The sequence below is a fragment of the Cladophialophora psammophila genome (assembly GCF_000585535.1).
Source record: "Cladophialophora psammophila CBS 110553 chromosome Unknown aczJe-supercont1.6, whole genome shotgun sequence".
NCBI classification, from domain to species: Eukaryota; Fungi; Ascomycota; class Eurotiomycetes; order Chaetothyriales; family Herpotrichiellaceae; genus Cladophialophora; species Cladophialophora psammophila.
This window is the reverse complement of record NW_006912927.1, coordinates 60798-88333: the sequence shown is the minus strand read 5'-3', so window position 1 is coordinate 88333 and position 27536 is coordinate 60798. Positions and strand designations below refer to the sequence as shown.

General features: G+C 50.8%; 13 protein-coding genes across 13 annotated transcripts; 7 read left to right on the top strand and 6 right to left on the bottom strand.

Moving 5' to 3' along the window:
• Positions 1-782: 782 nt before the first annotated feature.
• Positions 783-1504, top strand: A1O5_04361 (uncharacterized protein; the record flags this gene model as incomplete). Its single annotated transcript, XM_007744968.1, has 2 exons — positions 783-924; positions 1071-1504. The coding sequence occupies 2 exons, from the start codon at positions 783-785 to the stop codon at positions 1502-1504; spliced, it is 576 nt and encodes a 191-aa protein (XP_007743158.1).
• A 365-nt stretch (positions 1505-1869) lies between these two features.
• On the bottom strand, positions 1870-2649 carry A1O5_04360 (uncharacterized protein; the record flags this gene model as incomplete). Its single annotated transcript, XM_007744967.1, has 1 exon — positions 1870-2649. One exon carries the CDS (start codon positions 2647-2649, stop codon positions 1870-1872), a length of 780 nt encoding a protein of 259 aa, XP_007743157.1.
• An 849-nt stretch (positions 2650-3498) lies between these two features.
• A1O5_04359 (uncharacterized protein) lies at positions 3499-5765 on the top strand (the record flags this gene model as incomplete). Its single annotated transcript, XM_007744966.1, has 2 exons — positions 3499-4925; positions 5126-5765. 2 exons carry the CDS (start codon positions 3499-3501, stop codon positions 5763-5765), a joined length of 2067 nt encoding a protein of 688 aa, XP_007743156.1.
• Positions 5766-8175: 2410 nt separating this feature from the next.
• On the bottom strand, positions 8176-10118 carry A1O5_04358 (uncharacterized protein; the record flags this gene model as incomplete). Its single annotated transcript, XM_007744965.1, has 3 exons — positions 8176-9342; positions 9406-9732; positions 9804-10118. 3 exons carry the CDS (start codon positions 10116-10118, stop codon positions 8176-8178), a joined length of 1809 nt encoding a protein of 602 aa, XP_007743155.1.
• Positions 10119-11040: 922 nt separating this feature from the next.
• A1O5_04357 (uncharacterized protein) lies at positions 11041-12898 on the bottom strand (the record flags this gene model as incomplete). The annotated part of the gene is made up of 2 exons (XM_007744964.1): positions 11041-11832; positions 11930-12898. The coding sequence occupies 2 exons, from the start codon at positions 12896-12898 to the stop codon at positions 11041-11043; spliced, it is 1761 nt and encodes a 586-aa protein (XP_007743154.1).
• Positions 12899-13305: 407 nt separating this feature from the next.
• On the top strand, positions 13306-14475 carry A1O5_04356 (uncharacterized protein; the record flags this gene model as incomplete). Its single annotated transcript, XM_007744963.1, has 5 exons — positions 13306-13384; positions 13499-13788; positions 13865-14077; positions 14153-14172; positions 14277-14475. 5 exons carry the CDS (start codon positions 13306-13308, stop codon positions 14473-14475), a joined length of 801 nt encoding a protein of 266 aa, XP_007743153.1.
• A 770-nt stretch (positions 14476-15245) lies between these two features.
• A1O5_04355 (cyclohexanone monooxygenase) lies at positions 15246-17204 on the bottom strand (the record flags this gene model as incomplete). The annotated part of the gene is made up of 1 exon (XM_007744962.1): positions 15246-17204. The coding sequence occupies one exon, from the start codon at positions 17202-17204 to the stop codon at positions 15246-15248; it is 1959 nt and encodes a 652-aa protein (XP_007743152.1).
• A 542-nt stretch (positions 17205-17746) lies between these two features.
• A1O5_04354 (uncharacterized protein) lies at positions 17747-18859 on the top strand (the record flags this gene model as incomplete). The annotated part of the gene is made up of 4 exons (XM_007744961.1): positions 17747-17801; positions 17904-18154; positions 18215-18495; positions 18556-18859. The coding sequence occupies 4 exons, from the start codon at positions 17747-17749 to the stop codon at positions 18857-18859; spliced, it is 891 nt and encodes a 296-aa protein (XP_007743151.1).
• A 57-nt stretch (positions 18860-18916) lies between these two features.
• A1O5_04353 (uncharacterized protein) lies at positions 18917-20242 on the bottom strand (the record flags this gene model as incomplete). The annotated part of the gene is made up of 3 exons (XM_007744960.1): positions 18917-19538; positions 19619-19759; positions 19884-20242. 3 exons carry the CDS (start codon positions 20240-20242, stop codon positions 18917-18919), a joined length of 1122 nt encoding a protein of 373 aa, XP_007743150.1.
• A 2941-nt stretch (positions 20243-23183) lies between these two features.
• A1O5_04352 (uncharacterized protein) lies at positions 23184-24119 on the top strand (the record flags this gene model as incomplete). The annotated part of the gene is made up of 1 exon (XM_007744959.1): positions 23184-24119. One exon carries the CDS (start codon positions 23184-23186, stop codon positions 24117-24119), a length of 936 nt encoding a protein of 311 aa, XP_007743149.1.
• Positions 24120-24158: 39 nt separating this feature from the next.
• A1O5_04351 (uncharacterized protein) lies at positions 24159-24548 on the top strand (the record flags this gene model as incomplete). Its single annotated transcript, XM_007744958.1, has 1 exon — positions 24159-24548. The coding sequence occupies one exon, from the start codon at positions 24159-24161 to the stop codon at positions 24546-24548; it is 390 nt and encodes a 129-aa protein (XP_007743148.1).
• A 559-nt stretch (positions 24549-25107) lies between these two features.
• Positions 25108-26356, bottom strand: A1O5_04350 (alcohol dehydrogenase; the record flags this gene model as incomplete). The annotated part of the gene is made up of 4 exons (XM_007744957.1): positions 25108-25790; positions 25840-26035; positions 26092-26136; positions 26192-26356. 4 exons carry the CDS (start codon positions 26354-26356, stop codon positions 25108-25110), a joined length of 1089 nt encoding a protein of 362 aa, XP_007743147.1.
• A 536-nt stretch (positions 26357-26892) lies between these two features.
• Positions 26893-27534, top strand: A1O5_04349 (uncharacterized protein; the record flags this gene model as incomplete). Its single annotated transcript, XM_007744956.1, has 2 exons — positions 26893-27036; positions 27082-27534. 2 exons carry the CDS (start codon positions 26893-26895, stop codon positions 27532-27534), a joined length of 597 nt encoding a protein of 198 aa, XP_007743146.1.
• Between the last annotated feature and the right edge of the window lie 2 nt (positions 27535-27536).

Sequence of the window (27536 nt, the reverse complement as noted above, 5' to 3'; positions counted from 1 at the left end):
AACAGGCCGCTACGACGCGTGCACAGCTGGAATCTTCGGACTCGACGTTGCCATAGAGGAAGCCGCCGCCATGGAAATGGAGAAAGACCGGCAGCCCTTGTGGCTTTTCCAAATGACGAGGTCGGCAGACTCGAGCTATGATGTTCTGTTGGTCGCGCGTCAAGTTGGAATAGCCGTGCCAAATGACTCTGTCGTTGAGACCTGCCGGCCCGGACAAAGAGAAATTAGTAAATTGAAAAAGAGGATGAGAGAGACCAAGTGTTAAAAAGTGGCTGAGCGCAATTATTCGGGTGTGATGCCTTCAAGGGAGGCATTTACGTAGTTTGTCGCCCTCACAAACTCTTCCCATTCAGGCACAGGGCCTTGATAGATCGAATTATCTACCATTTATACTCCAACTTTGGGGACTGGTAGATTGCTGAGAAAATCCTCACTGCGCTATGTCCATAAGTACCTCGGTGGACGCATATACTCTCAGTATTGCTGCTCCTGGGACTTGGGCTTTCCGCTCGACCAGTGAAAACCCGAGCTAATGGCCTTTAAAGAGACCTTCGTAAAAGAAGCCGGAGCACTTGCCACCAATTGATTGCACTACTTGTAGTTTGGCCAGGCCGGGCCTTGGACAGCCGAGTCCCGAGGTGTCCGAGTGGGGCTTATCGATAAAATCTCAGGTCACGGGTTGCCAAGAAACACGCTTATTTCAACTTGTGCCCGAGACGTGACTGGGCTCAATTCAGAGAACACCAAGTTACTACAACCTTGAACGCTCACTTCCAAGCGCCATGAAGCTCAACTACACGCCAGAATCCGCTGAAGGACTACCAGCCGAGGATGCCAGTATCTATGAACGCGTTAGGCAGCGTCGCGGAGGACGGTTGCTCCCTTTGGATCGTGCCCTACTCCACTCACCACAACTTACCGACGGTTAGTAAACATACAGACCAAAAAAGAAGCCCTGAGATCTACAGGCATGCAATTGAATTGCACGTGCGCCTCTCTCTGCACCTGCAATCCCAATTTGATTTGATTTACGAGTCGCTAACTGATATAACGTCTGGGTGGATTTACAGGCTGGAATTCGCTACTAGGCGCCGTTCGGACAAAAGGATGTTTATCCGACGACCTGCGTGAAATCTGTATCTTGCGTCCCGCGCTGATCAATCGAGCCTGGTTCGAGTGGAATCACCATGCGCCTATTTTTGAGGCCGCCCCTGGAGTCACCGCGGCCCACATAGATGTGTTGAGCCAACTTCATCCTGCTGGTCAAGGAGCCTTGAATGATCGCCAGTGGGCGGTGCTGCGGTACAGCGACGCGATGACCAAAGACGTTTCAGTTCCCGACGAGGTGTTCGACGAGTTGCGTCGGCTCCAGTTCAATGAACAAGAGATTGTCGAAATCACGCTGACGTGCGCCGCTTACAATATGGTGAGCCGCTTCTTGGTGGCCCTGGATGTTGGTGAGGCAAATGGCTCTGTTCCAGCAGTGGTAGCCTCGCACGAATGAGGCCAAAGTACAGGATAGATGGCATGCCAGATTTCAGACTTCAGACGTCATCATATAACATTTAGATGAGAGGAGCAGGGTATTTCACTCCTTACCCTCACGAATGTGGTTTCCACAAATCCCGAGTAGTAACTCAGGTAACTGTGAAGTTTGAGCTGAAATTGCGGGCCTAGACTCGAAATCACAATGTCGATGACTTTCGCTAGAACATAGAAACGAAATCTATTTCTATCAAATTATAGGGTCTTGGATTGCCAGCGTTGCAGAGCCAATTCATCATGTCGAGTTCAGAGTCTCGCACAGAGCTTATGCAGGACAATCTCAATCTCTCAATTGACAACATCAGAACCTCCACTTTCATGCGTCTATATAGCCTGCCAGCCACAGTCGGTGCTGATAATCGCGCCATTGAGATAATCAGCATCATCTGAGCAAGTAAATGCCACTAATTTGCCCAATTTCTCAATATTGACGGTCGCCGGGTTCTGGCCGAGGAGACTGAAAGCCAGCGTCTTGCCTTCCTCATGCACTCCGTTGACATAGGCTGTTCGAATATTGGTCTCCATCAACCCCGGCATGATAATATTCGCGCGAATCCCCTTGGTCGCATAGTGAGCTGCCGTGCTGCGCGTCAAGCCCACCAATGCATGTTTGGCCGTGGTGTACGCTGCCCCTGCAAGGCCGCCGCGCAGGCCATTGATGGAGCCGACATTCAAGATAACTCCGCCTTGTGGTCCTGGCCGTCCGGGACGTAGGAACTCTTGCACTGCAAATTTGGACATGCGCGCCGCGATGGTCAGATCGATGCTGATGATGCGGTCCCAATAGTCGAGCTCCACGTCGCCAATGGGCGTGAACGTGTCCATGACACCGGCATTGTTGATCAGGATGTCGAGTTTGCCGTACTTGTCCACAGCTGCTTTCACCGTGTCTTGTGTTGCAGCGGCTTGCGTCAAGTCGGCGCAAATGTCGTGGACTTCGCCCAGGGTAGACAATTCTGCTTTGGCCTCTTTCAGCATTGTCGCATTGATGTCGATGATAAGTACGGCCGCTCCGGCATTTAACAGAGCTTTGGTAATGGCTTTTCCGAGACCGCCAGCAGCACCAGTCACAATGGCGACTTTTGAGGCCAATAAGTTTGACATGCTGAAGGTTTGGCACTATTGGAATTTGGTAGCGGCGGTAGTGGCACAAATGATCAAGTAACTGGAATGAACATGACAGAACAACTTGCAAGGGTCTAGGAGGAGACATTACTATTTATGTACACCTCTTTTTTTTTTGGCATTCGCTTAAAACCCCAGAATTCGTCGTGAACTACGAATACCTTGCTATGCCATGCCATGCCACCGAGCCCGCGTACTACCACAAACTGCCATCGGAGGTGAGTACCGAGCATCAGAGGTTCTGAACCTTGTTGATGATATAAACACAGCCCATTGGTCTCCACTGGATGCCGAGCAGTGCGGGTTGGGGGGGGTTATAACGGGGCCCCAGAAGGTGGGAAGGTCTTTGAAGCGGAGCTCATCCACCGCTGGGGCCGAGGATTGCTGGGAGAGGGGAGTAGAGGTCCTCGGCTTATAAATGCTGATGCCCGCCACTCGCATCCCCGAAACCCATTCACCCACCGGAACTACCTGCTGCGTGTGTCTGCTCTGGCCTCGTGAGTTGTTGTATGACAATGTCCCAGGTTACAGAAGAACCAGTCTCGTCGATTGGGGTGCAGCCTTGGACAGAGCAGGATCAGGCAATACCCTTACCAGCGTCTCACAATGAGCATCTTAAGGTGCGAAAATTTTGCCGGAGCTGTATGAGGTGTCGTTCCAAGAAGGTAGGCAACCACAGAGTGCCTACACTGTCTCTTGTCCGGGTTCATGAGCCAACCTTTTTCTCACTAGATTAAGTGCAGTGGGGATCGTCCGAAATGCACGTCCTGCTCGACATCAGGCCAGCCATGCGACTACCTAGAGGACGCCCGTCGTACGGTCGGCACCATGAAGGGTGATGTCTCGAATTTACAGCGGGAGATCTCACAGCTCCGAAAACTGGTGGAGGAGTACCGGAAGGGGTCCGAATCGCCCAAAGAGCCTGTTACCCCACGGTTACGGTCAGGCGAATCAAGCCTGAGGAGTGAGTTCGACTTCGCTCAGTCGTCTATCACCTCCATCCCTAACGGCCGCAGCACTTCTGGCATCCTAGAGACATATGCCGCTCCATTGCCATCAGGACGGCCTCAATCGGACTTGGAGGAGAGTGCACAGCGCACCAGTGGACCGTCGCCCTCTGAAGCAAACATCGCTGGCGCCATCTCTAGGGATGGCTACCTCCAAGTCCACGGTGTGACTAGCACGTTCCACCAAGAATCGGTCAGGACTGGTGAAGATGGCGACACCTTGGATGGTGCGGCCAAAAGTAATGAACTTGAATCGGTATCTCACCGCCTGATCGCGTACGCAGCCCTGCAGAAACAACATGAGAACTTTCTGTTTTCAGACCCTCTCCTCTACAACAACCTTGACCTCGATGGAGTATCCCCCGAGACCGCAAAGCATCTTCTGGACATCCATTGGAACAGACAGCATTTCACCTATCTCTTGACCTACCGACCCGCGATCACGGAGAGTTTGCGGACTGGGGGGCCCTATATCAACAAACTCCTCCTCAACGCCATATACTACACAAGCTGTCAGTACAGTGATCGGAAATCGCTGCGTGCCGACCCAGATGATCCTCAGACCATGGGAGCTCAGTTTTACCGCCGCTTCAAGGAATTATTGGTTGACGAGATCGACAAACCCAGTATTCCGACCGCCATCGCCCTGCTGCTCTCAGGACAGTGTCTAGTCGCTTATGGCAAACAAGGAGGAGGCTGGGTCCTTTGCGGCACCGCATACCGCATGATAATCGAACTGGGCTGCCACTTGACTGCTGACCCTCGACGGACGGAGCAAGGCTCTCTAGAGATTGTCGGGACCGAAGTCCGTAAACGACTCTACTGGGGCGCGTTTGTGATTGACAAGTTCCAGTCGCTATATCTCGGGCGAGCGCCGGCGCTGCGCCAGTCCGAAGCACGAGCCTCCAAGGAACTGTTGGATGCTTTTGAAGAGTATGAGCCGTGGTCGCCATACGTAGATTCCAAGTCTGACTCGTTCGACGTGGTCATGTCGCCTCAAGCGCATGCCCCTCGACCAGCTTACGGTGTGAGTTCGTTCAAGGCGCTGCTCCGCCTGGCGGAAATTGCTACTGAGATCATGGACACGTTCTATTCCATGGAGAGCTTGAAGCTAGGTCAGAAAGCCGCGCTGGAGAGACGAGTTGAGTTTTTGCACAAGCTGGATCGGTGGCAGAAGGAGCTCCCGTCCCATCTGCTCTGCGATCCAGAGGGGTCGCACAGTCCGCCTCCACACCAGCTGAATCCCCAGTAAGTCTTACCAAAGGGTTGCATTACCCTTTTAGACCCTGCTTTACCATGCGCTGATCTTGCCTACGTCGCTCTGTTATACCCACTCTACTCTACTCTTCCCTACCCTTCTCTGGCTTAATGTGCCCTGCTTTGATCTGTTTTGCCCTGCTCTGCCAACCCAACACAAAAGACCGCCAGAACTCTAACAAACAAAATAGTACCACATACTGGACCCTAGTGATCCTGGTCTGGCGCCCGTTCATGAGTAACGGCCACCTCTCAGCCTATGCAGACCCAGAATTTCGTTCTGTGGTTGATAAAGAGTGCGCTGCGGCCTCGCTGAAAATCTGGGCCCTGGTCAAAACCTTCAAAAACACCTTCACTCTGCAACGTGCGCCATATATCCTGTGCTACGCAGCATATCACGCCGTACTGGTTTTAATCCACTCGCGCGAAACCCGCGTCAATTTCCCCGATTGTGTGCCCTACTTGTGGTCTGCGCTTGTTGATCTCAAGCATGGCAGCCACGCCGGTCTCACTAGGCCGTTGCAAATGCTGAAATCGAAACTCACGGAGGATGTGGTTGTGCCGTCGGAGTCTTATCCCGCCGAGAATGGCAATGGGCGCGGCGCTGGGGCCTTTTGTGCCGGTGATATAGACATGGTGGGCGATCCAAGCGCAGGCGCAGGACCCGGGGCTGGTATCGGGACCGGGGCTGGGATTGGGATTGCTAATGCAGACTTCCTGCAGACTTTGGACCTTGACGCCTGGAACACGCCGTTCTGGCTGGATCGGGTGGTTGGAAACCAGCTATTACAGGATGACTTTACATTTGGGTTGGGCTCGATGCCATTTTGAACTCTCGGCTCACTTGATTTGTTTTTGTATATCTATTTTAATTTTTCTGGTTGGCATGCCCAACATAGCTGGTAGATCCCAGGCAGCCCAGATGTGCTTCTACAGTCTTCTTCAACATTGAGGTACGACTAGCCGTATCATGCTATTTAGCGCTAGGGCGGGTGTGTTCCACATCTTCATCACTACTTGTTGCCCGCGCTTTCCAATTGGATTCCCCTGGAAATCATTGACTTGACAGCTCCAAAAACCTTTGTTGCCAAAGGCGTCACGATCGAAGCCTGTGTAATCGGCCCGCCCACTTCATCAAACGTGTCGAACTCGTGCAGGATGAGAACAGGCGCTGGTTCTTGGGGTTGCTGAGCTGGTTTGAGTACTGATTGCAGCTGGTACAGAGCCGTGCGCCGGTATCCAGGGTGCTTGGCCATCATGACTGTGTGGTCGACGCGGTAGAAGCTGTAATTGACGGCCAATGTTTAGTATCTGTTGTGCACTGTGCGCATTTGGGTCATGAAATGAAAGAGAAAGGGATGGAATTGGAAAGAACGAAGGTGGAGAAAGAGAGGGACTCCAGACGAACGAGGGAAACAGAAAAGGAAAACGGGTAAGAATGAGCTTTTCGCCAATTCATCTTCTTTGGCGAGGGCTTGGATGACAGAAACGAATACATACTGTAACAGAGCACTTCAGGGTTTGGCGTGCACGTGCAACAACGCACAGAGGCCTGTCCAGCAGATCGGGAATCGAGAACGCGTTTCTGGTTGATACTGACAACAACACCACCAACACCACCCAGAGAGGCAGCGGCTAGGGCTACGAACACCTAGCACAGCGGCAGCATCGAGGAACAGGACAGGACTGATAAAATACTCTCAGGATTTAGGTAGACGGCACCAAAAGCCATGGAATTCATAATACTCTGCTCAATCTGTAAAAAATGAATGGCACACTGCCAGCACTGTAAACTGTTCCGCACCTCCTCTCTGCCAGCCCATTTAGGTTTGACATGTGACTAGACAACTTTTTCACCTTGCCACCGCTCTACCAGCCCAGCACAGCCCATCACAGCACAGCCACCTTGCCTTGTTACAATACTCTTGAAACTCTTTGATATCAGCAGGACTCGCTTCGGCCTGAAGAATGAGCGGCGAAACAGCACCTATATGTTCTAATGTCAGCTAAGTCTCGACTTCAGGCTACTTGAGGCGGCGAGGCCCAAAAAGTGCATGTTTTGCCCGAATAAATTGGAAACATTTTGGACAGCGTAAAACACATTGACAGGTCCGGAGCCCTGCATTTCAATCCACATGCCTCAGGTGGTCAAAGCTGAGACCTTTCACATTCACTGGATTATCGAGACTTCGCTGCATCAACTTGTGGCGCAGACTGGGCAGAATATGACAGCAGCTTCTTTATACCTTCTTCCTGTTGGTCTCCTTGACAAGTAAAACAATAAAACACGCAAACAAAGTCAATGCCAATGCAAACGTCTCACTCAAGGGTCAAAGCCAACTATTGACTTACTCGAAATCCCTAAGCCTCTGGGATCATATGCCTCAAGGAGGGTATACATTCTAATCTCTGTGTCGGCATACTTTGAATCTAAAAGAGTTCCGGCATTCGCATCTTCTGGGTTTGTTCGTGTCTGCGAGGAGATAACCAAATACGTCTTGTCGTCAGGCGAAGGTCGGCCCATAGGATTTTCAATTACTTTGTACAGAAGGCCCGAGTGGTCCCCCTGGCGGAAATGCTGCCATTCAGGCCCTTCTTCATTATGGGGCCGGTAAAGAGCGAATGCGATTTCGGACGTGAAGGCGAACGAGGACATGACTACCAATGGTACAGTCAGGAGGGAGGGAAACAGAGAGAAAAGGACCGATAGATATGGCCGGTAGTTTGGGAGGTGAATTCGACGATTTTGATTTCGAGATTGATTCTTTGTTTTGTAGGGGAAAAGTATCAGTTTCTTCTGTACAAACGGAAATTAAGACCGTGAGAGTCGACGGGTAGCCTTGCGGTCATGATATGCCGAGCCCCGGAGTTCTCAAACCCGGTTCATTTGTCTGTTTTAACACAGTGCTCAGAACTGGCTATCAAGCTCTATCGCTGCATGGCCCCAAGAGGATTGGAACTCGGTAGGGACACCAACTCTTTATATGCGGCGCCAATGCTACTCCCAACACACATAAGATCGCGTAAAACATGGACGTGGAATAAAATGGAAAAGGGGGTTTTAAGTGTAATTGACCGTCAATCACATACGATTGTACTTAAAAGCAACGCATCATCTCACCTGCATCAAGAAGATGCTCAATATACGAGCCAGGATTGTAGATGGGAACAGGGTATTTGTAACCAGCGAGCCCGGCAGTCCCAAGTGGACCTAAAGATAGACCAGGAATCAATCCCCCGGTTACTCCAGCTCTAACTTCTTTTCTTCGGTTGTTTGATGGATATGCCCGGCCACGAAATCCTTTTTGTTGCGATCGAACCCTGGAACCCACCAGCAGAGCAGAATGAGAACTCCCGCAAACCCGGCGCTGGTGTAGATGACGGTACTGTACGATGAAGCTTGTGCATTTCGAAGCGCATCTCTGGCAACAGCTTCGATCTGGCTGTTGAACCCGGGTACTGTCGCGTTGGTCACGGCCGTGATGTTATTAATTCTCGAAAGAAGGGCCGGTACCGATGACTGAGGCAGTCCAGTAGCCAATACAGCATCTTGGACATATCGGGGGACTTTGGACTTGAGCTGATTGTTCAAGATTGTAGAAAACACGGCGGTACCAAATGAGGCACAGAACTGACGGATCGTTCCAGCCAGGCCACCAGCCGCACCGAGCTCTTCCTGGCTTTTGATGGGGAAAGTGACGGCGGTCAGGGCAACGCCTTCGTTGGCGCCTACCATGAAGCAGCCCGCGGCCGCCAGTCCGATGGTGAGATTGAGGTTGCGAGGATCAGTCGCTGCCCCAGCGAGCAGGGGAAGGGCCGCAAAGGCACTGCCAATCGCCCCCACGCGCACGCCAGCGAGCTCGGCAATAACTCCACCAGAGAATTGACCGAGCACGAAACAGAGGATTAGCGTGGTGGTCAGGGTGCTTTGTTGAGAAGGGCTGACGCCGTCGTACAGAGATCGCACTGCCTGTGGCCATACCAGGCTGAAGCCGTAATAGGTTACAGCCCCGATGCCCGTAAGCCATGAGCAGGCTTGGAATCTGGCGTTCTTAAACAAATGCATAGGCAGAAGCGGGTGAACCGTAGAAATGGGAAGAAAGATTTCCCACAACGCAAAACAAACAAATCCAGCACCTCCTCCAACCAAAGAGCCGATTACATGGCCTGAATTCCAGGGATAGAGGCCACCCCCCCAGTCCAAGCCGAGGATGAACAGGATCAGGGACAGCGAATAGATCACCAGACCGATCCAGTCGAATTGGAGGACAATCTCCATAGCACTCTTGCGACGATGCAGCATTTTGAACGTTGGCGGGTGGTAGCAGAGCACCCACAGCAACACGGTCAGTGCATTTAGTCCGATGAGGAAATAGTAGCACCCCCGCCAGTGAGAAGTGGTAGAGAACTATGTCGGAGGATTTTGTTTTAGCGAACAATCTTGGTTTCTTCAGAGTGGCTTGTAACATACTTGAAATTGAAGGGCAACTTTAGCAGCCAGCGGATTGCAAGGCATGCTAAGAATATACACCCCCGATACTGCCAGAAAGCGCCATCTCATGGGCACGATTTCGGAAATGACCCAGAAGAACGAGAGGCCAAATCCTAGGGCAGCACCAAAAAGCGCCTGTGAGACCACAATCTGCGTAATGGACTGTGCCGTGGCGCCCAGAATGGCGGCCAGAAGCCCGAGACACGAGCCTCCGATGAAAAACCAACGTCTCCCAAAAATGTCGCTCAGGCAGCCGACCATCTGGAGGACAACTGCAGATGCGATCACATTGGCGAGAGGGGCGTACTGTCGAGGGCCACGACATAACCATTAGTCAAATGCTTGAGGGTTTGGGGTAGACATGAGTTTTGTCTCACACTGATAGAGTCACTTGGACCAAGGTCGTCGTTGATATAAGAAAGAAGAGGTGCGGTCTGGGCGTAGCCTCCCACCGTGGCGGTAAAGGTGAATGCAGAGGCAGAATAACTGCCCAAAAAGGCTGGACTGATCCAATACTTTTTGGATAGCTGGGCGAAATGGAATCCTCGTGCTTCTGGGGCACGCTCTTCATTGCGCACCATGGCATCGTCAAACTCGAGCGCCGTGTGCTTTTGAACCCCACCAGAACCGTTCTCGAGATGGTCTGGGGATACCTCGACTTCGATTTTGTCCGGCATGGTTTTGTCCTCCATGGTGATGGCGGAGAGCTGGGCCGAAGACATCGACAGAGAGAACCTGGGCAAGCGCAAGTGCAGGAGCAGATGCAGGTGCTTCAAGTACTCGTCGGGGAACGGAAAGGAACTTAGATGAAGAGTCGGGGAGGCACACTCCAGAAACGAAGAGGAAGAAATTCAGTCTTTATACCAGTGAACCCGCAGGTCTATGTTCCGTATAGAATTTGCAACGGGATTGTCTCTGGGGTTTGGTTACCCCGAACCCCGGGGATTTGGCTGGGGAAGGGGGCAAAAGAAAATGGCCCGGGGTACATACGGGGTATACGTCAAGAATTCAGAGACATCCGCCCGGGCCTCAAAGTCCGCAGAGACCAAAGGTCGGATCTTACACCCCGGGGCGAGACCAGGCTTTACCACTTGACGACCAGGTGAAAGGGAGAAAGGGGCACAGAGGAGACTAACTGTATACGAAAACCGCTAGTATTAAAACAAGCATCGACTGTCGCTGCTTTATTGCAGAGTACCATAAACAGCCACCACGATGGACTACCTACCCCACCTATTACCAACCAACTTGAAAGCACTCAAAGTGATAGGCGTGGTGCCTACTTTTCTCTTCAGGTACACAGTATCGCCACCTGAATCGCGACTTGCAATCACATTGAAGATAGGCCAGCAAATAAATGTCCATGACCAGCTAAAACGAAAATGTTTTGTAACAAGGAGATATCCATTTTGCTCTCCTCGACTAATTTAGGATCTTTGGAATCTGTGATTTCTAAACGAGTCAGACCAGTGGTAACCCGTATTTCTTCATCGAGTGTATCTGCCATAAATACAACTACACCTCGTGGAAAACTGTCCATCTCCCGTGACAGCCGACCAGCGAGCCCGAGCCCGAGCCCGAGCCCAAACCCTCCTTTAGCCGTTCGTCATCTCTTTATCTCACTTCAAAATCCTTATAGCCGGTCTCTTTGATCTCGTTCACAATCTTCAAGTACAGCGGAATACCTCCTCCCCAGTTCAGTGGCTCATGCACCTTTCCAGGGATATTAGCTCCGTTCCACCACGAGCGGGTGTGATGTCTGACGCCCGTCTCGCTGAATTGAACCACTGTCTTCTTCCATTCAACCTCCATTTCGGGCCTGACATCGATGCTCTTACATCCATTATCCCGCAGATACACCAACGTCTCCACCAGCCAGTCAGCCTGCAGTTCGATGCAAGTGGGCCCGTTGCTGAATGCCGTCGGCGCCTGGGGTCCAAAGGTGAAGAAGAAATTAGGGAATCCAGCCGAAAGCATGCCCAGATATGTCAGCACACCATCATTCCATTTTGCGCGGAGGAGTCCCCCGCCTCGACCGCGGATGTTGATGTTATTTAGACCGCCGGTGATGCCGTCAAAGCCTGTGGCGACCGCGATCACGTCTAGCTCGTGCAGTGTGCCATCCGATGTGACTAGTCCTGTTGGTTCTAATCGGACGATGGGGTGGGTCTTGATGTCAATGACATTGACGTTGGGCCGCTCGAATTGCTCATAAAAATCAACTTCGAGGGCGAGTCGTTTGCCGCCGAACGGATGAGGGGGTTGCTCAGGGGCAAAGAGCTTTCTGTTTCGAGGGTCCCGGATGCGCTGCAACGTCTTTCGGCGCCAGAAGTTGTACGCCTCGCGGTTTGCGGTAAAATCTTTCATCATGTCCGAGTAGTTGTTCATGAGGAATCGGAAGCCTCCCTGTTTAGCGGAGTGCTAATTAGTTTGTGATTATTTGGTGCATCAGGCGACCGAAAAAGACAAAACAAAACAAATTGTCGGGGATAGTCTATCTTACCATCTTCCATAATTCTTCAAATAATGCGTCTCGCTCCTCCGGCGTCGCATCAAGCATCTTCTCCTTGCGTGGCTGATAGGAAAATCCGCCTTGAGTTTTCCATCGGTTGTCGAATATTTCGGGATATCTCAATTTATCTTCTGCCTGCTGATCCGGAGTCAAAACCACATTGTTCATGGGCAAACATAGGTTGGGCGTGCGCTGGAACATCTTAAGATCGCCTTTCTCACCGATCTGATGGGCCCACTCCTGCGCGATCTGTATCCCCGTGGACCCCGACCCGAGCACGCCAACCCTCTTCCCGTTGACGTCGCATCCTTCCTTGGGCCAGAAGGAACTGTGATGGATGACGCCCTTGAACGTCTCAAGACCCTCCCAGTCCGGAATATATGGCTTGGCGGCAAACCCGATCGACGCAATAAAGTAATTTGCTTCAAACACCTTGCCTGTATCGCACTGGATGGTCCACAGGTTGTGGTGCTCGTCCCATTCGGCGTCTGTCACTTTCGTGGAAAAGTATGTATCTTTCTTGGTCCCGAGCACTCTACCCGCGTGCGCAAAGTATTCGCGCAGTTCTTCCGAGTCGGGATAATGGGATTTCCACACCCAGTCGCGGTATACCTCTGACAGGGACAGTGCGTAGAGGGGGTAGTGTGTGTCCGCCCGTGCTCCGGGGTATCGGTTCCAGTACCACACGCCTCCTAGGTCGGTAGCCATCTCCACGATCTTGACATTGAAGTTCCTCCGGCGCAGGTTGTACAGTAAGTAAATGCCTGCGAAGCCCGCACCGACGATCAACACGTCGAGCTTCTCAGGCTCGGTTATTGAAGAGCTGGCATGGGCTTTGGGGTGTATTCCATTGAATTCATTGGTGATGCCATTCACCCCGCTCATCCCGTTGGGTATGGCAGTGCCGTTCGCCGCTGGCCCTCTCTGTTCGTAATCCTCAATACCTTTACGAAGCTGCATCGTTGCGATACATCTACTCCAAGCGGGCTATCGAATTTGTCAACTTCGGGAAAGGGGAAAGACACAAAGATAAAGACAGGACTAGAGAATGTACAGGTCAAAACGACACCAAAACAAACATTCTAGAAAGTCATGTATAGTTCTGGCTCTAGTTCTATCCTTTGCCAGCCAAGGAAGAGACTTGGACGCCTCTATAGAGTCGGAGAATGCTTCTCCGGTCGCTCTTTGGGTTGGCGTTGAGGGTCCGGGCATGTAACCCGGGACCTTTGATCGGCTTTTGGTTGTAGCTCCTCAACGTCTCAAGATCTAGCCAGAGACAATTCTTATTCATTCCCTACAAACTACCAGCTGGATAGCCTGGTCAGGAGTGAGAGTGCTGGCAGTTCCCTTGATCGAGGAATCCCATCATGAGTGTGGACGAAGGGAGCCGGATTCCTTTCCCGGATCTCTTTTCTTTGCGCGGGAAAACGGCCATTGTAATGGGAGGTTTGTAGGCCATGCTTCGTTTTTCTGCTTGATCCTTCGCTGATGGCCCTTCTGCAATCCATCTACTGTACCTCTCCCAAAGCCTAGAGTGTCCAGCTAACCAATAAAAATCAGCAACGACGGGACTGGGTCCTGAAATGACCCTCGCGATAGCCGAAGCAGGAGCCGATGTAGTTGCTATCCTGTCCTCCTGGGACCCGTCCCCAGGTCAACTCGAAGAGTCGATACAGAAGTCAGGTCGCGAATTTAGCGTCTTTCACAGCGAGGTAAGCGACTCGGCTGACCTGAGACGTTGCTTTCATGACATATGGGGTGCGGGAGTCGAGCCTGATATTCTGCTCAACTGTTCGATCCTGAACCGTCGTGGCCCAATCGAGAATATGAAGGATGAGGATATCGATTTGGTACGTAAATTCTCCCTTTGGTTTTTTTCACAGTAAAACAAAAAAGCTGTACTCATCAAGCATTCCTCGTGGTTAGGTCCTCTTAGTCAATTTGAAAGCTGCATATGTTGCCGCCCAAGAAGTCGGGTCACGCATGATTCAACGTCTGCGTAAAGGGAAGATTATTAATTTTGGATCGGCAGCCGCTCATCTCGCTATGACGGATGTATCGGTATACGCGGCTGCCAAGGCAGGAGTATTGCAAATGACCAAAGCATTTAGCAATGAATGGGCGGCAAAGGGTATTCAGGTACGAACAACATTCAATCGTGCATCGCGCCACGGTGTTACTGTCAACCATATCTAACTACTGTGTCTATTACAGGTCAACAATATTTCTCCTGGGTAGGCCTTGAGTTTCAGTTTATTCTCATTTCTGGCATTTTTGTCCCAGCCATATGGCCTATGACATATCCACGACCCCAGTCTGCTGACTAAATCATGGGCAGATACTCGACCGCTGCGTCGGCCATCTCGCTCTCATCCCAGTACCCGGAGATGGCTTCGTACATTACCAATCGCACACCCGCTGGGCGTTTGGGCACACCTGCAGATTTTCGAGGGGTTGTTGTGTTTCTTTGCAGCGCTGCCTCGGATTTTGTGACCGGGTCCAGCATTTTTGTCGACGGCGGTCTAATGGCTAGATAGTAAGTAGCAGGAGATAATGGGCAAGCAGTAAGTTATAAAATATGTCAAAATAGGCTGTTTGGTGCCAGAAGCAGAGCATTTGTAGCACGGACACCCGCTATAGGCTAGAACCAGGCTAGAACATGTTGTGTTAAACTGGCATATATCATATGGTATGCGTGTTGGCCTCAAAGCAGATGTTTCCGTCAGGACAGGTATTTTCCACCAGCCAAATTTGGCTGTGGAAAGCACAATTGTCGCTTGATAAGCATCCTTCGCGTCACAAGCCTACTGTATTCTACACTACTTCTGAGCCTTGCAGGACTCAGAGCCTATAAAACACGACTTTCCTCCCTGTTGACGCGGAAAAAAGCATTTTCTGCCTTCAACAAGCAATGTCGTCCCTGAAAAATGCATTAGTACCTTTTCTTGTGTTTTTCAGGCGTTCAGAATAGGTACAAATCAGACAGAAAATACTGTTCCTTCGCAAGAAGACAGAGTCAGTGCCAATTTCCAATTCCTCCTTTTCAGGACAACAATACACGCCGCAGTGCAGAGAGACTGAACAGATCGATTGTGATCATGGAAGAACGCATTGACCATATATGATATATCGCCATGGTAGCATAATTGACAGCTACGAATACCAAACGACTAAATTCAATGGTATATACATTTGACAAGCAGAATATTTGGTATTCACAAATCGAGACCAAGTCTACCTCAGGTCTAGATGCACATCCAAACATCTTCAACACATACTTGGGTCTACTCTGCTCACTCCGTTCAGTCTACGCCACTGGAATCAAATTCTCAACTCCCTGAATGTGTTCACTTAGAGGAACCTTCTCGCTGGCAGTCACGACGTGATTCGCGACCGCCGGCACATTTGCCACCGGCTCACCATCAAATTCCAGACCTTGGAGGGTCCCCGCGGCTCTCCAGTCTTCCAGCAGTTCAACAAAAGCCGGAGACCCCAAGCCATAACGACCATTTTGGAGGGTCTTGCGCGATATCTTACCTTCGTCATTGTAATAACTCGGGGTACACTCTCTCAAAAAGTCTTCGCGCAGTTTGCCCAGCTCAATAATGGTATCAATCCACTCCTGTTCGGCTTCTGCTGATGTTTCCACCATGGTGGCCTCTCGCTTGCTGGCCTCCGCAACCACATAAGCAATGTGTTTTGCTTGCTCGTTGAGCATGTGCGAGAAATTGGGCGCCACCGCAGACTGAGTCACGCTCATGATGAAATGGTTCGGAAATCCACGCGTGTAAAGGCCATGAAAGGTCCGGGGTCCATCTTTCCAATGCTCGTGAAGGGCTACCCCATTGCGGCCTTTCATCTGGATGCGCATACGCTGGCTATAGTCGTTTCCAATGTATTCAAATCCTGTGGCGTAGACAATGCAATCGACTTCGTATTCTTTTCCGTCAGCCACCACACCTTTCTCGGTGATTTTCTCGATGCCTTTGCCCTGTGTGTCGACAAGAGTGACATTGGGTCTGTTGAATGTCGGGAGATAGTCGTTATGGAAACCCGGGCGCTTACACATAAAGTTGTACCATGGTTTGAGAGAATTTGCCGTCTCAGGGTCCTCAACGATAGAATCAACCCGCTGTCGCACCTGCTCCATTTTTTTAAAGTCCGCGAGTTGCATTCTCTTTTGCAATTCTTCGGCGGCTTTAACTGGATTAGCAGCTTTTCTATTCTCCTCGACCATTTTTCCCGAGATGGAGATATTGGTGAGGATGTCAGTCCACCCATCGCTCACGAGATCCTCGTCCTGGTGACCGCCCGAGACCAGAATATTGAAATTATTCATCCGTCTCTGTTGCCAGCCCTTGGTCAAGGTTTTGGCCCATTCCGGATCTGTTGGCTGATCAAGTCGGACGTCGACAGAAGAAGGCGTACGTTGAAACACGTAGAGATGCTTCGCCCAGCGGCCGAGCTGTGGAACGGCTTGCAGGGCGGTCGCCCCGGTTCCGATAATAGCCACTCGTTTGTCGCTCAGGCCGGTCAGATTTCCTTGCTGATTGCCTCCCGTGTAGCTGTAGTCCCATCGACTCGTATGAAAGCTGTGGCCTTTGAAGCTGTCGATACCAGACACACCCGGGAACTTCATCTTATGTAGTAAACCGCCGGCCGTGGTTACAAAACGGGCATGGATTTTATCGCCCCGGTTTGTCGAGACTTCCCAGCATTTCATAACCTCATTCCAAATCAGAGTCTCTACTTCGGTCTGAAGGAGTGCCTTGTTGTATAGGCCGTATATCTGCGCAATCCTCCGGCTGTGTTCGTACAGCTCGGGACCTCTTGCATACTTTTCGGTCGGGACGTAGCCGGTTTCATCCAGCAGTGGCATATAGATATAGGCTTCAATGTCACAAGCCGCCCCTGGATATTGATTCCAATACCACGTCCCACCAAAATCGCCGGCCTTGTCGACTATTTTGATGTCGCTGATACCCGCTTCAATTAGACGGACCGCTAAAAGCATTCCGCTGAACCCGGCTCCCACAATTAAGTAGTCAATGTTCTCCTCGATTGGACTCCGTTCCACTCGGGGCGTCCAAATGTCCTCGGCATAGTGCTTGAGAGCGCTCTCATCCACGGACTGGTATTGGTTCAGTCCCTCCGTCCGAAGTCTTTTGTCTCGTTCCTCGCGATATTTGGCTTGCAGGGCGTCTGCATCAAAATTGCCCTCTGCATCGAGCCAGTTGGGGAGCTTGTTGACAGTGGTTGATGCCATGGTGTGTGATTTGAACTCTAACAATTCGTACCTGCAAGAAACTCACCCACATGAAGGCGCATGTGACATAGGTTGTTGAGTTAATCTGCATAATATCTCTAAGCAATTTGTCTGTTGTAAGCTGACCTTTCGGACAAGATATCCTCCTAGTATCCAGATAGAGAGTGGCCCGGCATTGAGGTTCGAAAGTGTCAACTCCGAGTCCCCCTGAGAAACCGAAGACCTGCTTTAGCTACTCGTTGTGCTGCATTGAGTCAGCCTGCGGCCCTCAACCTTCCCCGGAACTCTATGTCCGGGCCTACGTTTCCCCCTTGCGGAGCATAGTACAGCTCCCTACGACTTCATTCTCAAATCCCAAGTGATCAAATGTGGGCGGGATTGATGATCCGGAGATGTCAGATTTTACCGTTGTGAATTGCAAGGAAGAGGCCATGTTGCATAGAAACGGCTAAAACAAAAGTGAAGTGCCATTCTGGTCACTTGCTCAAGTTTGAGCACATCTCGCAGAATTGCGACTTCAGGATCTCATACATGAAACCGAAATGTCTGTGATCAAGCTAAAAGGCGCATCCGCAATTGTGACGGGTGCTGGCTCAGGTATGCGAGTCTTTTTGATCTGTTGATTCTCGCCCCAACATCATCGAGAATTCGAAATAATATTTCCACAGATTAGAAGCTAATTGAGTCGTTGGAACTCAGGTATCAGCTTTGAATATACAAAGCTTCTCTACGCGCAAGGATGCAGCGTTTTGATTGCAGACATAGGTCTGCGCCCCGAAGCTGAAGCATTTGTCGAATCGGCTGCAACAGATGATCAAAAAGCAAAAGTGATATTTCATCGGACCGATGTCACGGATTGGGTTCAACTGGAAATAATCTTCGATATAGCTGAGAAAGAATTTGGAAAGAGCCCAGATATTATCTGCGCAGGGGCTGGTATCTATGAACCTGTAAGTTCGTCTCTCATGTTTCTAGTTGGAGGTTGGTCTCGAAGTTGACTGTTTCGACAGCCATCATTAGGCTTCTGGGCCGATAAGGATCCTGCATCTCACTACAAAATCCTCGACATCGATCTACTCCATCCAATCAAAATCACACGTATCGCCATCAGGCAAATGTTGAAGGCTGCCAGAAAAGGAATAATCCTGCACATATCCAGTGTCGCTTGTGAAACGGCCAGCTTGGTCACCCCTCTTTACTCTGTGGCAAAACATGGAGTGGCTGCTTTTGTTCGGGGGCAGGCAGGCTTGGAAGAGCTCTACGGGATCCGGGTCGTTTGTATTGCGCCTGGGTAAGCGACTTTTGTACCAACTTATGACTGACATACATGCTAAGATCTATTCTATAATAGGTCTATCAAAACGCCTCTCATGCTTTCGGATCCACAGGTTCGACATTGGCTAGACCTGGAGAAAGACTACATGCTTGAACCCTCGGTTCTTGCTGATGCCATGTATGCCGTGACCGTGAACAAGAACAACAGATATCCAGCCGGCACCATCTTGGAAGTCACGGACGATGAAGAGGAGAAATGGCGCCCGATCCCCTTATACAACAACCCAGGACCTCAGGGACGAGCGACTGGGGCCAGCAAGAAGGATTTGGCCATCAACGAAATTAAAGGTATATTGGCCTCTGAGGCGGGTTCGTCGTAGTACAAGTGGTCTTAGAGCATGGCGATACACAAAACTATTGTGTCTAGTACCACATACTCATGCTCTCTCGATACCATTTCCACCCGGTTGGCTCTTTGCGGCTCTCAACTCTGGCACATAGTGTCTCAGGAACAGCCACCTACTTTGCTTGTCCCATCCCATCTGCTTCCACCGATTAAATGTCCTTGGAAACTCATCCAACACGCCCTTCAATGCCTCATCGTGCGAATAGACCACGAAGATGTTGCTGTCACAGTCCAATCTCTGTAGTTTTGAAATCGTGTCCAGTGCATCAGGTATACTATGATTGTGCACCGTGACAAAGAGGCTTTGGTCTGGGGTTCTTCCACGTTCCGCTTGCAAGTGCTCTACCCAGACGCCTGGACACGCAGTCATTCCTCCTAACATGTGGGTATGACTGGGGAAAGGAATCGATTCAGGCACCGGAACATATTTTGACGGTCGAAGCTCGCCGGTGTCGTGAACTGCATCGGCGCCCAAACAGACAAAAGTGTCCGGGTCAGCAGTGGTGCGCACCAATGCCATGATGTGCCCGACCGCATGACCTGGTGCATCTAGTAAATAAAGCGATCCATCTTCAAAGTAGTCATGAGCTTTGAAGCCGCTCAGCCGTGTGCCGCCTTGCTGGTCAAAGTTAATCTCCACGATCTCTTTTCCTCTTAATCGCCAAATCTCGTGTAAGTAAACGGCCTTCAAGGAACAAAGGATAAAAAGGCGAAGGAGAGGGCAGGGACTAACCGGTAATCAGACTCCGAGATGGGAGAATCTTTGCGTGCCGGTGCGCCCGGCATATACGCTTTCTGAAATCCCGGCCCAACCACGAGTTTGACACTATCTGGAAAGCAAGACGGGTCACCGGTATGGTCCCAGTGCTGATGACTTTGGGTTCAAGCAATTCAGTAACACGAAACGTTAACGAGACGGAACGGCCCTGGCTTTGGCTTTGGCTTTCACCACGCCAGGCGTATAAGTGGACAAGTGAAAGTATCTTGGTGGAACTTACCTCCAAATAATGGCCTCAATGTCCTGGACTCGATAGCCATGTTCTGCGAGAATTTCAGGCACATCCTTGGTGGCGTTCACCTCAAAGCTTGCTTTTGCCAGGCTGGCTGTCACAAAGGGAGCCAGGTTTTGACGATCTTTGCGAAGGCCCAAATCAAACAGGACCTTTCGTCCTGTCAAGTTTTCCACCAAGAACGAGTACACGGGCATACAGGGTAGTTTGCTGACACCCTCTACCGGCGGCCCAACTAGGTAATGTACGTCGATGTGGTCAATTGTACAGGTGGTGTCGATGAGACTGACGGATGCGGTTCGGCCGCTGGGAATAGTCAAGGGAGGGAGGCTCTCAATCTGAATCATCTTGATTCTATACTCTGAAGAAACAAACATATAACAGGCTCAAAGTATCTAGTTGACAGATACTGTTGATGGTAGAGTCAAACGAATTCCCATCTCATAGAGTAGTTCTCGAAGTACCACCTGGTTTGTAAATCCAAAAAATGAATCAGGATTGGCGCTCAGGTTTACTATTCTACCGAGACTCATGGATGCGGGGGTCTGGTGTTGAGAATGGTGAGAGTTACAACCGTGCAACCGGCGGTACATGTCCGCAAAACTGCTAGTAATTCTTGCATAGCATTGACCAGGGAGCCGTGTTTACTACTCGGAAGTATCAGATTATAGGCATCACCAGCTCCCAGTTTACTCTGCAGGCACACCTAGACATGCTCTCCAGGCTCAGACGGACATACATATATCTTCCAGGTCCAAGGTCTCCTGAGACTATGTAATAAAGGACAGAGAGTCTCTCACGCTTTAAAATTAACTATTTTCAAGTGCGTGTGAAGCAACAGTGGTGTGAAAGGTACCTAGGTAGGTAAGAAACACAAATCTCATATGGGCCTTTGATTCGAGTCACACCTTCGGCATCGAGGACTACTGTCGAAATCATCAAGCACTAAGTACAAGGTATTATTGACAGATTAAGGACGAAAAGTGTAAGTTTGCCCCGGACAACTTTACAAGAATGTTTTATTGTCTACCTCAGTAAGCTCGTTTTCACTTGCCGCTCTACCGGAGTCTTTTGATCTTTTCCCACTGTAGGCGCGGATAAACCGGCTCTCCTCAAGTCTAGGTCGTCCTATATATACGCTCCGGCTTCTCAAAACCCTACCGCCAATCAACCCCTCTCCCTAACTCCTTAATCTTTGATTTCTTCGTACCAACCAAGCCGGTGAATATTACTTTTTTTCCGACCACGCAAAGTTAATCCTTACCACTTCCGCCATATCTAATCGACTTCATTATTGTTGTACACAGAATAAGAGTGGATCTATCTGCTTAATTGTGTTCTGTCTCCCTGGATATTTAGAGAGACTCTGTTTATTTATATACACTTTAACCTATGATCTGAAGGCCATTCCTGAAACCTCCTATTCCGTCGTTATGCTCTCGCAGAACGGCGAGAACAGCGATATTGGGGTAAATGGCGCAGTTGGTGAGACAGCTAGCGTTTCAGGTGGTTTGCCACAGTGGCTATCTTGCAAGCCTGTCAACTGCCAGCTACTAGTAAGCATTCCCTCCTACGGAAATAGACATCGCACGGTGGTGTTGATTTAAATGAGAAAGAAGGAAAGTCCAGCGGATTAAATATCAGGTATTTCACCTCACTGGTGGATATGTATCTGGCTAGAACATGCTGAGCGGGTTGTAGCTTGGTATGGCTGACCCGCTCCGTTGCTCAGTGACTCGGCGTGGAGCACCTCAGGTGAAAGTAATGGAATAATATCCGTTTCCGGGGAAGCTCCTCTATCGAATCTTCCTAGACATGACCCACGATGTTTTTATATAATCCGTATCCCATGTGTTTCAATGTAGGAAAGTCCCATGGCAGCCCTGATACTATGAACAGACAAGCACTCTTTTCCATGGCCAGCAGGAACTCACGCCTAAGCGACGATGCAACGCTACAGATTGTTACGAGGCTCACTCGTAAGCCCTGGAGACGGCTAATGGGGTCTTGCGGTAAGCAGAAGAACATGGAAGCGAAGCAGGAAATGAGTCACGTGCTCTGCGCCCACGCACTAAGGCACAAGCGGGGCATTTAGCAAGTAACGGGTATACAGTCGCTTGTTGAACGAAGTTAACTAAGAAGCGCTATAGAAGTGGGCGGGAAGCCACAACTATATAGTAACAAAGGTTTCCTAAAGCAGTAACACATCAGTGCATTGCTGCATTGTTGCATCGGAGTGTAGCACCAACAACGCAGTGCCTTCCTCTTTTTGTCATCACGCGATTGTCCAGCCTTGCCAACGAGGCTGATTCTATCGGTAAACCTTCCTTCTTCCCATCTCTTTGAGCCGCACAGGAGGCCTGTTATTCAATAGTGGCTCCAGTATCAATCCGACCTAACATTCACGTACGGCACCAGCATCGACGACGATCCACTCCGACAACGTATCTAAGACGACTCCATGGCGGACGACCTCCCACGGAAGAGGCGGCGAGCCTTCAGAGCGTGTCAGCCGTGCAGGCAATTGAAAAGGAAATGTGACGGTGGGAAGCCCTGCTCAACCTGCGTGCGCTTCCGACACGAGTGCCTCTCTCAGGAATTTGAAGCAGACGCAGATGTGACTCGTCCCAAGAAAGATGGCTCTGTCGGTGGTACTGTTACACCCGCCATCAATGTTGGTAGTCTAAGCAATGGCCCACCAGAGGCATCGCCTGCCGACAATGTGTGCTATCTTGGCCAGACTGATCACAGCATCCTTGACCCCGAAAGAGGTCGGTAATTCGACATTAGCTCTTCCATCGCGCTCCGCAGGATCATTGGGACGCAATAGGGGCAGCTAATGCACCCAGGCTTCATTCCTTTGCGTGGAACTTAGGGATAGGACCAGAGCCGCCCCTGTCCCACAAGCTCTCGGACATCACACAGCTCATCTCTCTCGACGACGTGTTCCTCTGCTCTGACTATTACTTCACCACAGTCAACCCGATGTTTGATTTTCTCGACCAGAAGGACTTCATACGGCGTGCTTCGTCGAGTTGGAAAGGAGCAACCTCAGCACAGGACTAAGATGCCGTCATCTCTGGTGTCGTCGCACTCGGCTGTTTCTTCTCCCGCACTTCTCAACATGAAGCCGAGACAGCTCTGACTGCCCTCGGCAAAGAGCTACTAGAAAGTGTAGGACTCACTTTACCTCCCACCGTCGACCTGATTGCGGCGTAGATATTACAGGCCATTTATCTCCGAGCCACCTCGCGACCCCACGCGTCGTAGATGGCGAGCAACATCACCATGCACTTGATGCAAGCATTGGGAATTCAGCGAGAACCTTCAACGATTGCCATCACATACCCCCCTATTACAGGAAAAGTCACCGACATTGACGGTCAAGGACAAACCGTCTATCGTCGAAGGGTGTTCTGGGTTGGGAACGCAATCCACACCATCTTTTCCTACGAGTACTCCCGACCCCGGGTCGTCTTGGAAGATGTCAACTATGAGCCAGTTGATTCGGTCGTGAGCCCCAATACAAAGCACCTCCTCTACCTGGCCGAGGTGATCCCCAAAAATACTCGTACTGTAACAAGGCAAGGTGGCTGTGCTGTGATGGACTGTGCTGGGCTGGTAGAGCGGTGGCAGGGTGGAAAGCTGTCTGGTCACATGTCAAACCAAAATGGGCTGGCAGAGAAGGGGGGGTGCGAAACAGTTTACAGTGCTGGCAGAGTGCCATTCTTTACAGACAGAGTATCAAGCAATAAATGGTTTTTCGATGCCGTCTACCTATTCCTAAGTGTTTTATCAGTCCTGTTCCATCTCCTCGATGCCACCGCCGTGCTAGGCGCTCCTTGCCCTAGCCGCTGCCTCTCTGGGTGGTGTTGGTGGTGGTGTTGTCTTGCCAGTGTCAACCAGAAAGGCGTTCTCGATTTCCGACCTTTCAACGTCTCGAAATCCAAGAGCGCCGAGCCAACAACTTCAAATATCCTGTCGATCCGCTCGGCTGCATTGCAATCGATCCAGGAGCATTTAACCAACCGGCCCTCATCAAGCCACTATTCTGTCATCCCATGGTGGTCTCTCATCTCCATTCCGTTCCATTTCATCCTTATTCTTCTCTCAATCGACACGCCGGAATGTCTTGCCCAAGTCTCCCACCTCCTTGCAATCATTCGAGCCGTCGGTGCGGCATTCGACACTCATCTGACACGCGGAGCCCTGCAGAACGCCTGACTGCTGATCCATTTGTCCCAACTTCGGAAGCAAGGCGACATGGAGACCCTGCGAGAAGCACTCGAACAGGACTTGGGGGTTGCAACGACATCCGGTAAAGAGCCAACGTCCTTAGACATGATTTCGGAAATGCCCGAGCTGCCTGCGTCCACCAAGTACGTCCCCGGTTGGCCACAGCAGCCACAATCGGGGCAGACCGGAGGACTTGACACTACTGGGGTATATGGCAGTATCGACGCCACGGCGGGATTCAATGAATTTGGTAGTGGAAGTGCTGGCGATCTGGGGTTCTCTACCATCAATGGCACCTCTGATAGCATATCCATGGATTGGAACGCTATTTTCGACAACTTGGAGTGGATCTTCTACCACCAATCATCATACGAGCTCTTGAGTCGTCCAGAAATGAACCGTCCAGAGCACAGGTAGTTCGCTATTTCTCTTGTCCTGGTTGGCCGAATGGGAGACCTTGCGTTTACCGGGTATTTAACAGCAGCTGCACTCAGTAGCAGTCTTGACGTTGTCAGACCTTGGCCAAGGCTGGAAGTTGAGCTCAAAGCTGATACCAGCGTGCCTGATGCTGTGTGCATGAATCCAGGGGATCATGTCTCCACCGCCACCCAAACATATGGACCGGGAAGATCACCGGACAGCCAATGGCCAAGACATATTTATCCGCCAGCAGCTTGTTGTCGACCAGTTTCAGCAAGAAGGCGTCGGGAAAGTAGATGAAGTGGCGACCAACGTGCACGTTTGAGGCAGCAGTCAGCGAGCCGCCCAATCGGGATTGCAACGGACATTGAAGAATGGGATCCAGCGGAGCAGGTCTACTCAGGGAGTCTCCGGCACATAGCGTTCTCGATGAAACAACCTTCATCAGATATCGAAAGCCTTGCGTTTGAAGTTCTTAACAGTCATGGTTTCTGCCAACATTATCATGAGACACGTCTTCACTGCGATCACCTTGAAATTGGCCTTGTCATTGTATCTACCAGTGGCCCTGAATGGGTCTTGATTCGTACGGCTCCTGCAGGTAGCTCTCCTCTTCCTCGGTGAGCGTCTTGCCCTTCGCATCTAGTGCCTCATCCATTCGCGCTTCAGAGCTGAAACCTATAATAGGGCTGGTCACTCGCTTCTTGATCCAGGCGAGGCTCACAGAGCTCATTTTCCACTCATGTTTCTCCGCGACCTCCTGGACCCGATTGATGATAGCCTCGTCGGCTAGTGTTAGGCCGTCCGAGAACCAGTCGCCATGTTCCTTTTCCCCAGCGGACCTAGTGGTTGTTCCCATGGCAGAGGGAGGGCGCGCCAGGTGACCACGATAAAGCGGTGACCACGGAATCAGCCCAACACCCGTGAGGTTACAGTATTTATTCATCTCTCGTTCCTCCTCTCGATACAGCAGACTATAATGGTTCTGCATAGAGATGAACTTGGTCCAACCATTTCTCTCGGCACAGGCTTGTAACATGGCGAACTGGTAGGCCCACATTGAACTTGCACCAATATAGCGGACTTTTCCCGCCTTGACGAGATCATGCAACGTTTCCATTGTCTCCTCGATAGGCACATTGTCGTCAAATCGGTGAATCTGGAAGAGATCAATGTAGTTGGTCTTCAGTCGATCCAGAGATGCCTGTACTGCGTTGAATATTGCTGACCGAGACAAGCCTTGCCGCTTTGAGTAAAGGCATCGGCTGAACGAAATTGCTTGACTTACCAAAATGATTGACGAAATCCTTACTCTGTGCGAGTTGGTGATGATACTGCGTTGGCTGGGTCTCCGGCTCATCGTCCACCATTCCATGGCATTTGGTCATGAGGACCAATTTATCCCGAGGAATCTTGTATTTCTGGATGGCTTTCCCGACCACCTCTTCAGACATTCCATTTGAATAGACGTTGGCGGTATCCCACTACACGCCGGACCGGTTAGACATCCACCCATGCCACTGGCCAGAGGATGACTTACAGTATTGATACCACGGTCGAACGCCGCTCTCAGAAGTGGAAGTACCTGACCCACTAGTTAGAGAAGACTTGAAAATTTATCCGTATCGGTGAGTCAGCACCTGGTCTTCGTCAAGTACCCATGGTAGCCACTTGGACGAGCCAATGCCCATACATCCGAAGATGGGCACAGATACGCGAAGTCCGCTTTTGCCCAGCTGTTTGTATTCAGCCTTCGAATGCTCCAGGATTTTCCGAATCGCAAGGGGGATTTCTTTTGACGCCATGTTGCGCGACCAGATATATTCATGAAAGTCCACCACGGATCAACCTTGGTGCCTCTCTCTACCACCGGCAGGCCTCGGTGCTAACGCCAATGAACGCCTAATGACAGCAATGTTGGAGTTGTGCCTCCGTCCGCCACATCTCCTTCTCACCCGGCCTTGACTGACCCTACGGCGAAGCCTTCAGATTCCGGTTTCCGAACCCTTTCGAGGGTAGAACTAATTTGCAGCCTCACTTTTCTTGGTCTGCACCTGGAGAAGGTAGGAATGCTCCAGCCTCTAAAATGTGGAGAACCCCAGGGGCCCCGTCGTTCCCGCGACGTTGTTGCTGGTCCCCTAACCACTTCAGAATTTTTTCGGAGCTTGTTCCGGGTCCCGTAGTCACTTCGGCGTCGGCGGAAAAATGTCGAGCCTTTGATTCCGCAAGGCTAGTCTGGCCTGTTGGGTCAAAATGATTGAAGTGGGCGTCATGACGCCGCATCAAGCTAGCACCTGGCGTTCGAGAAGCCTGACTAACACCCACTCTACCCAGCCAACAAATGACGGTTGATACCAAGGAGACAGACCAGACGCCACGATGGCGCCTGTTGCCACAGATCATTGATGACCTTGCCAGAGATGTCCCGGCCCAGATCATCACGTCCATTCCCAAGACGGACGAAGTTGAGGACGGTTTCGTTGATGTGACGGCACGAGAGTTTGCGGATGCTATTGACCGGGCATCATAGTTCTTGGACAAGACTCTCGGGAAGGGCAAGAACTTCGAGACATTGACCTACGTAGGACCTAGCGATCTGCGATATCCCATCCTCGCTCTCGCTGCAAACAAGGCTGGTTACAAGATGTTCTGGACATCGCCCCGGAACAGCCTAGAAGCGCACTGTCAGCTTGTCGAGGCATCGCAATCGACAATCTTCCTCACACTGGCCTATGTAGCCCCAAGCATCCATGCAATCATCGACAAGATGAAGATGCGGCAGATTGTGATTCCAGAGCTGGCAGATTGGTTAGAATCAAAGCAGAAGCCGGTCTACTATCCTTTCACAAGGACGTACGAAGAGTCCTACCTCGACCCCTGCATGATTATCCATACTTCTGGCTCTACACCTACACAGTTTGTCTTCTTATCAAGACTCGACGCCAGCGCTGACTTATTTGTGCAGGAATTCCCAAACCCATAGTT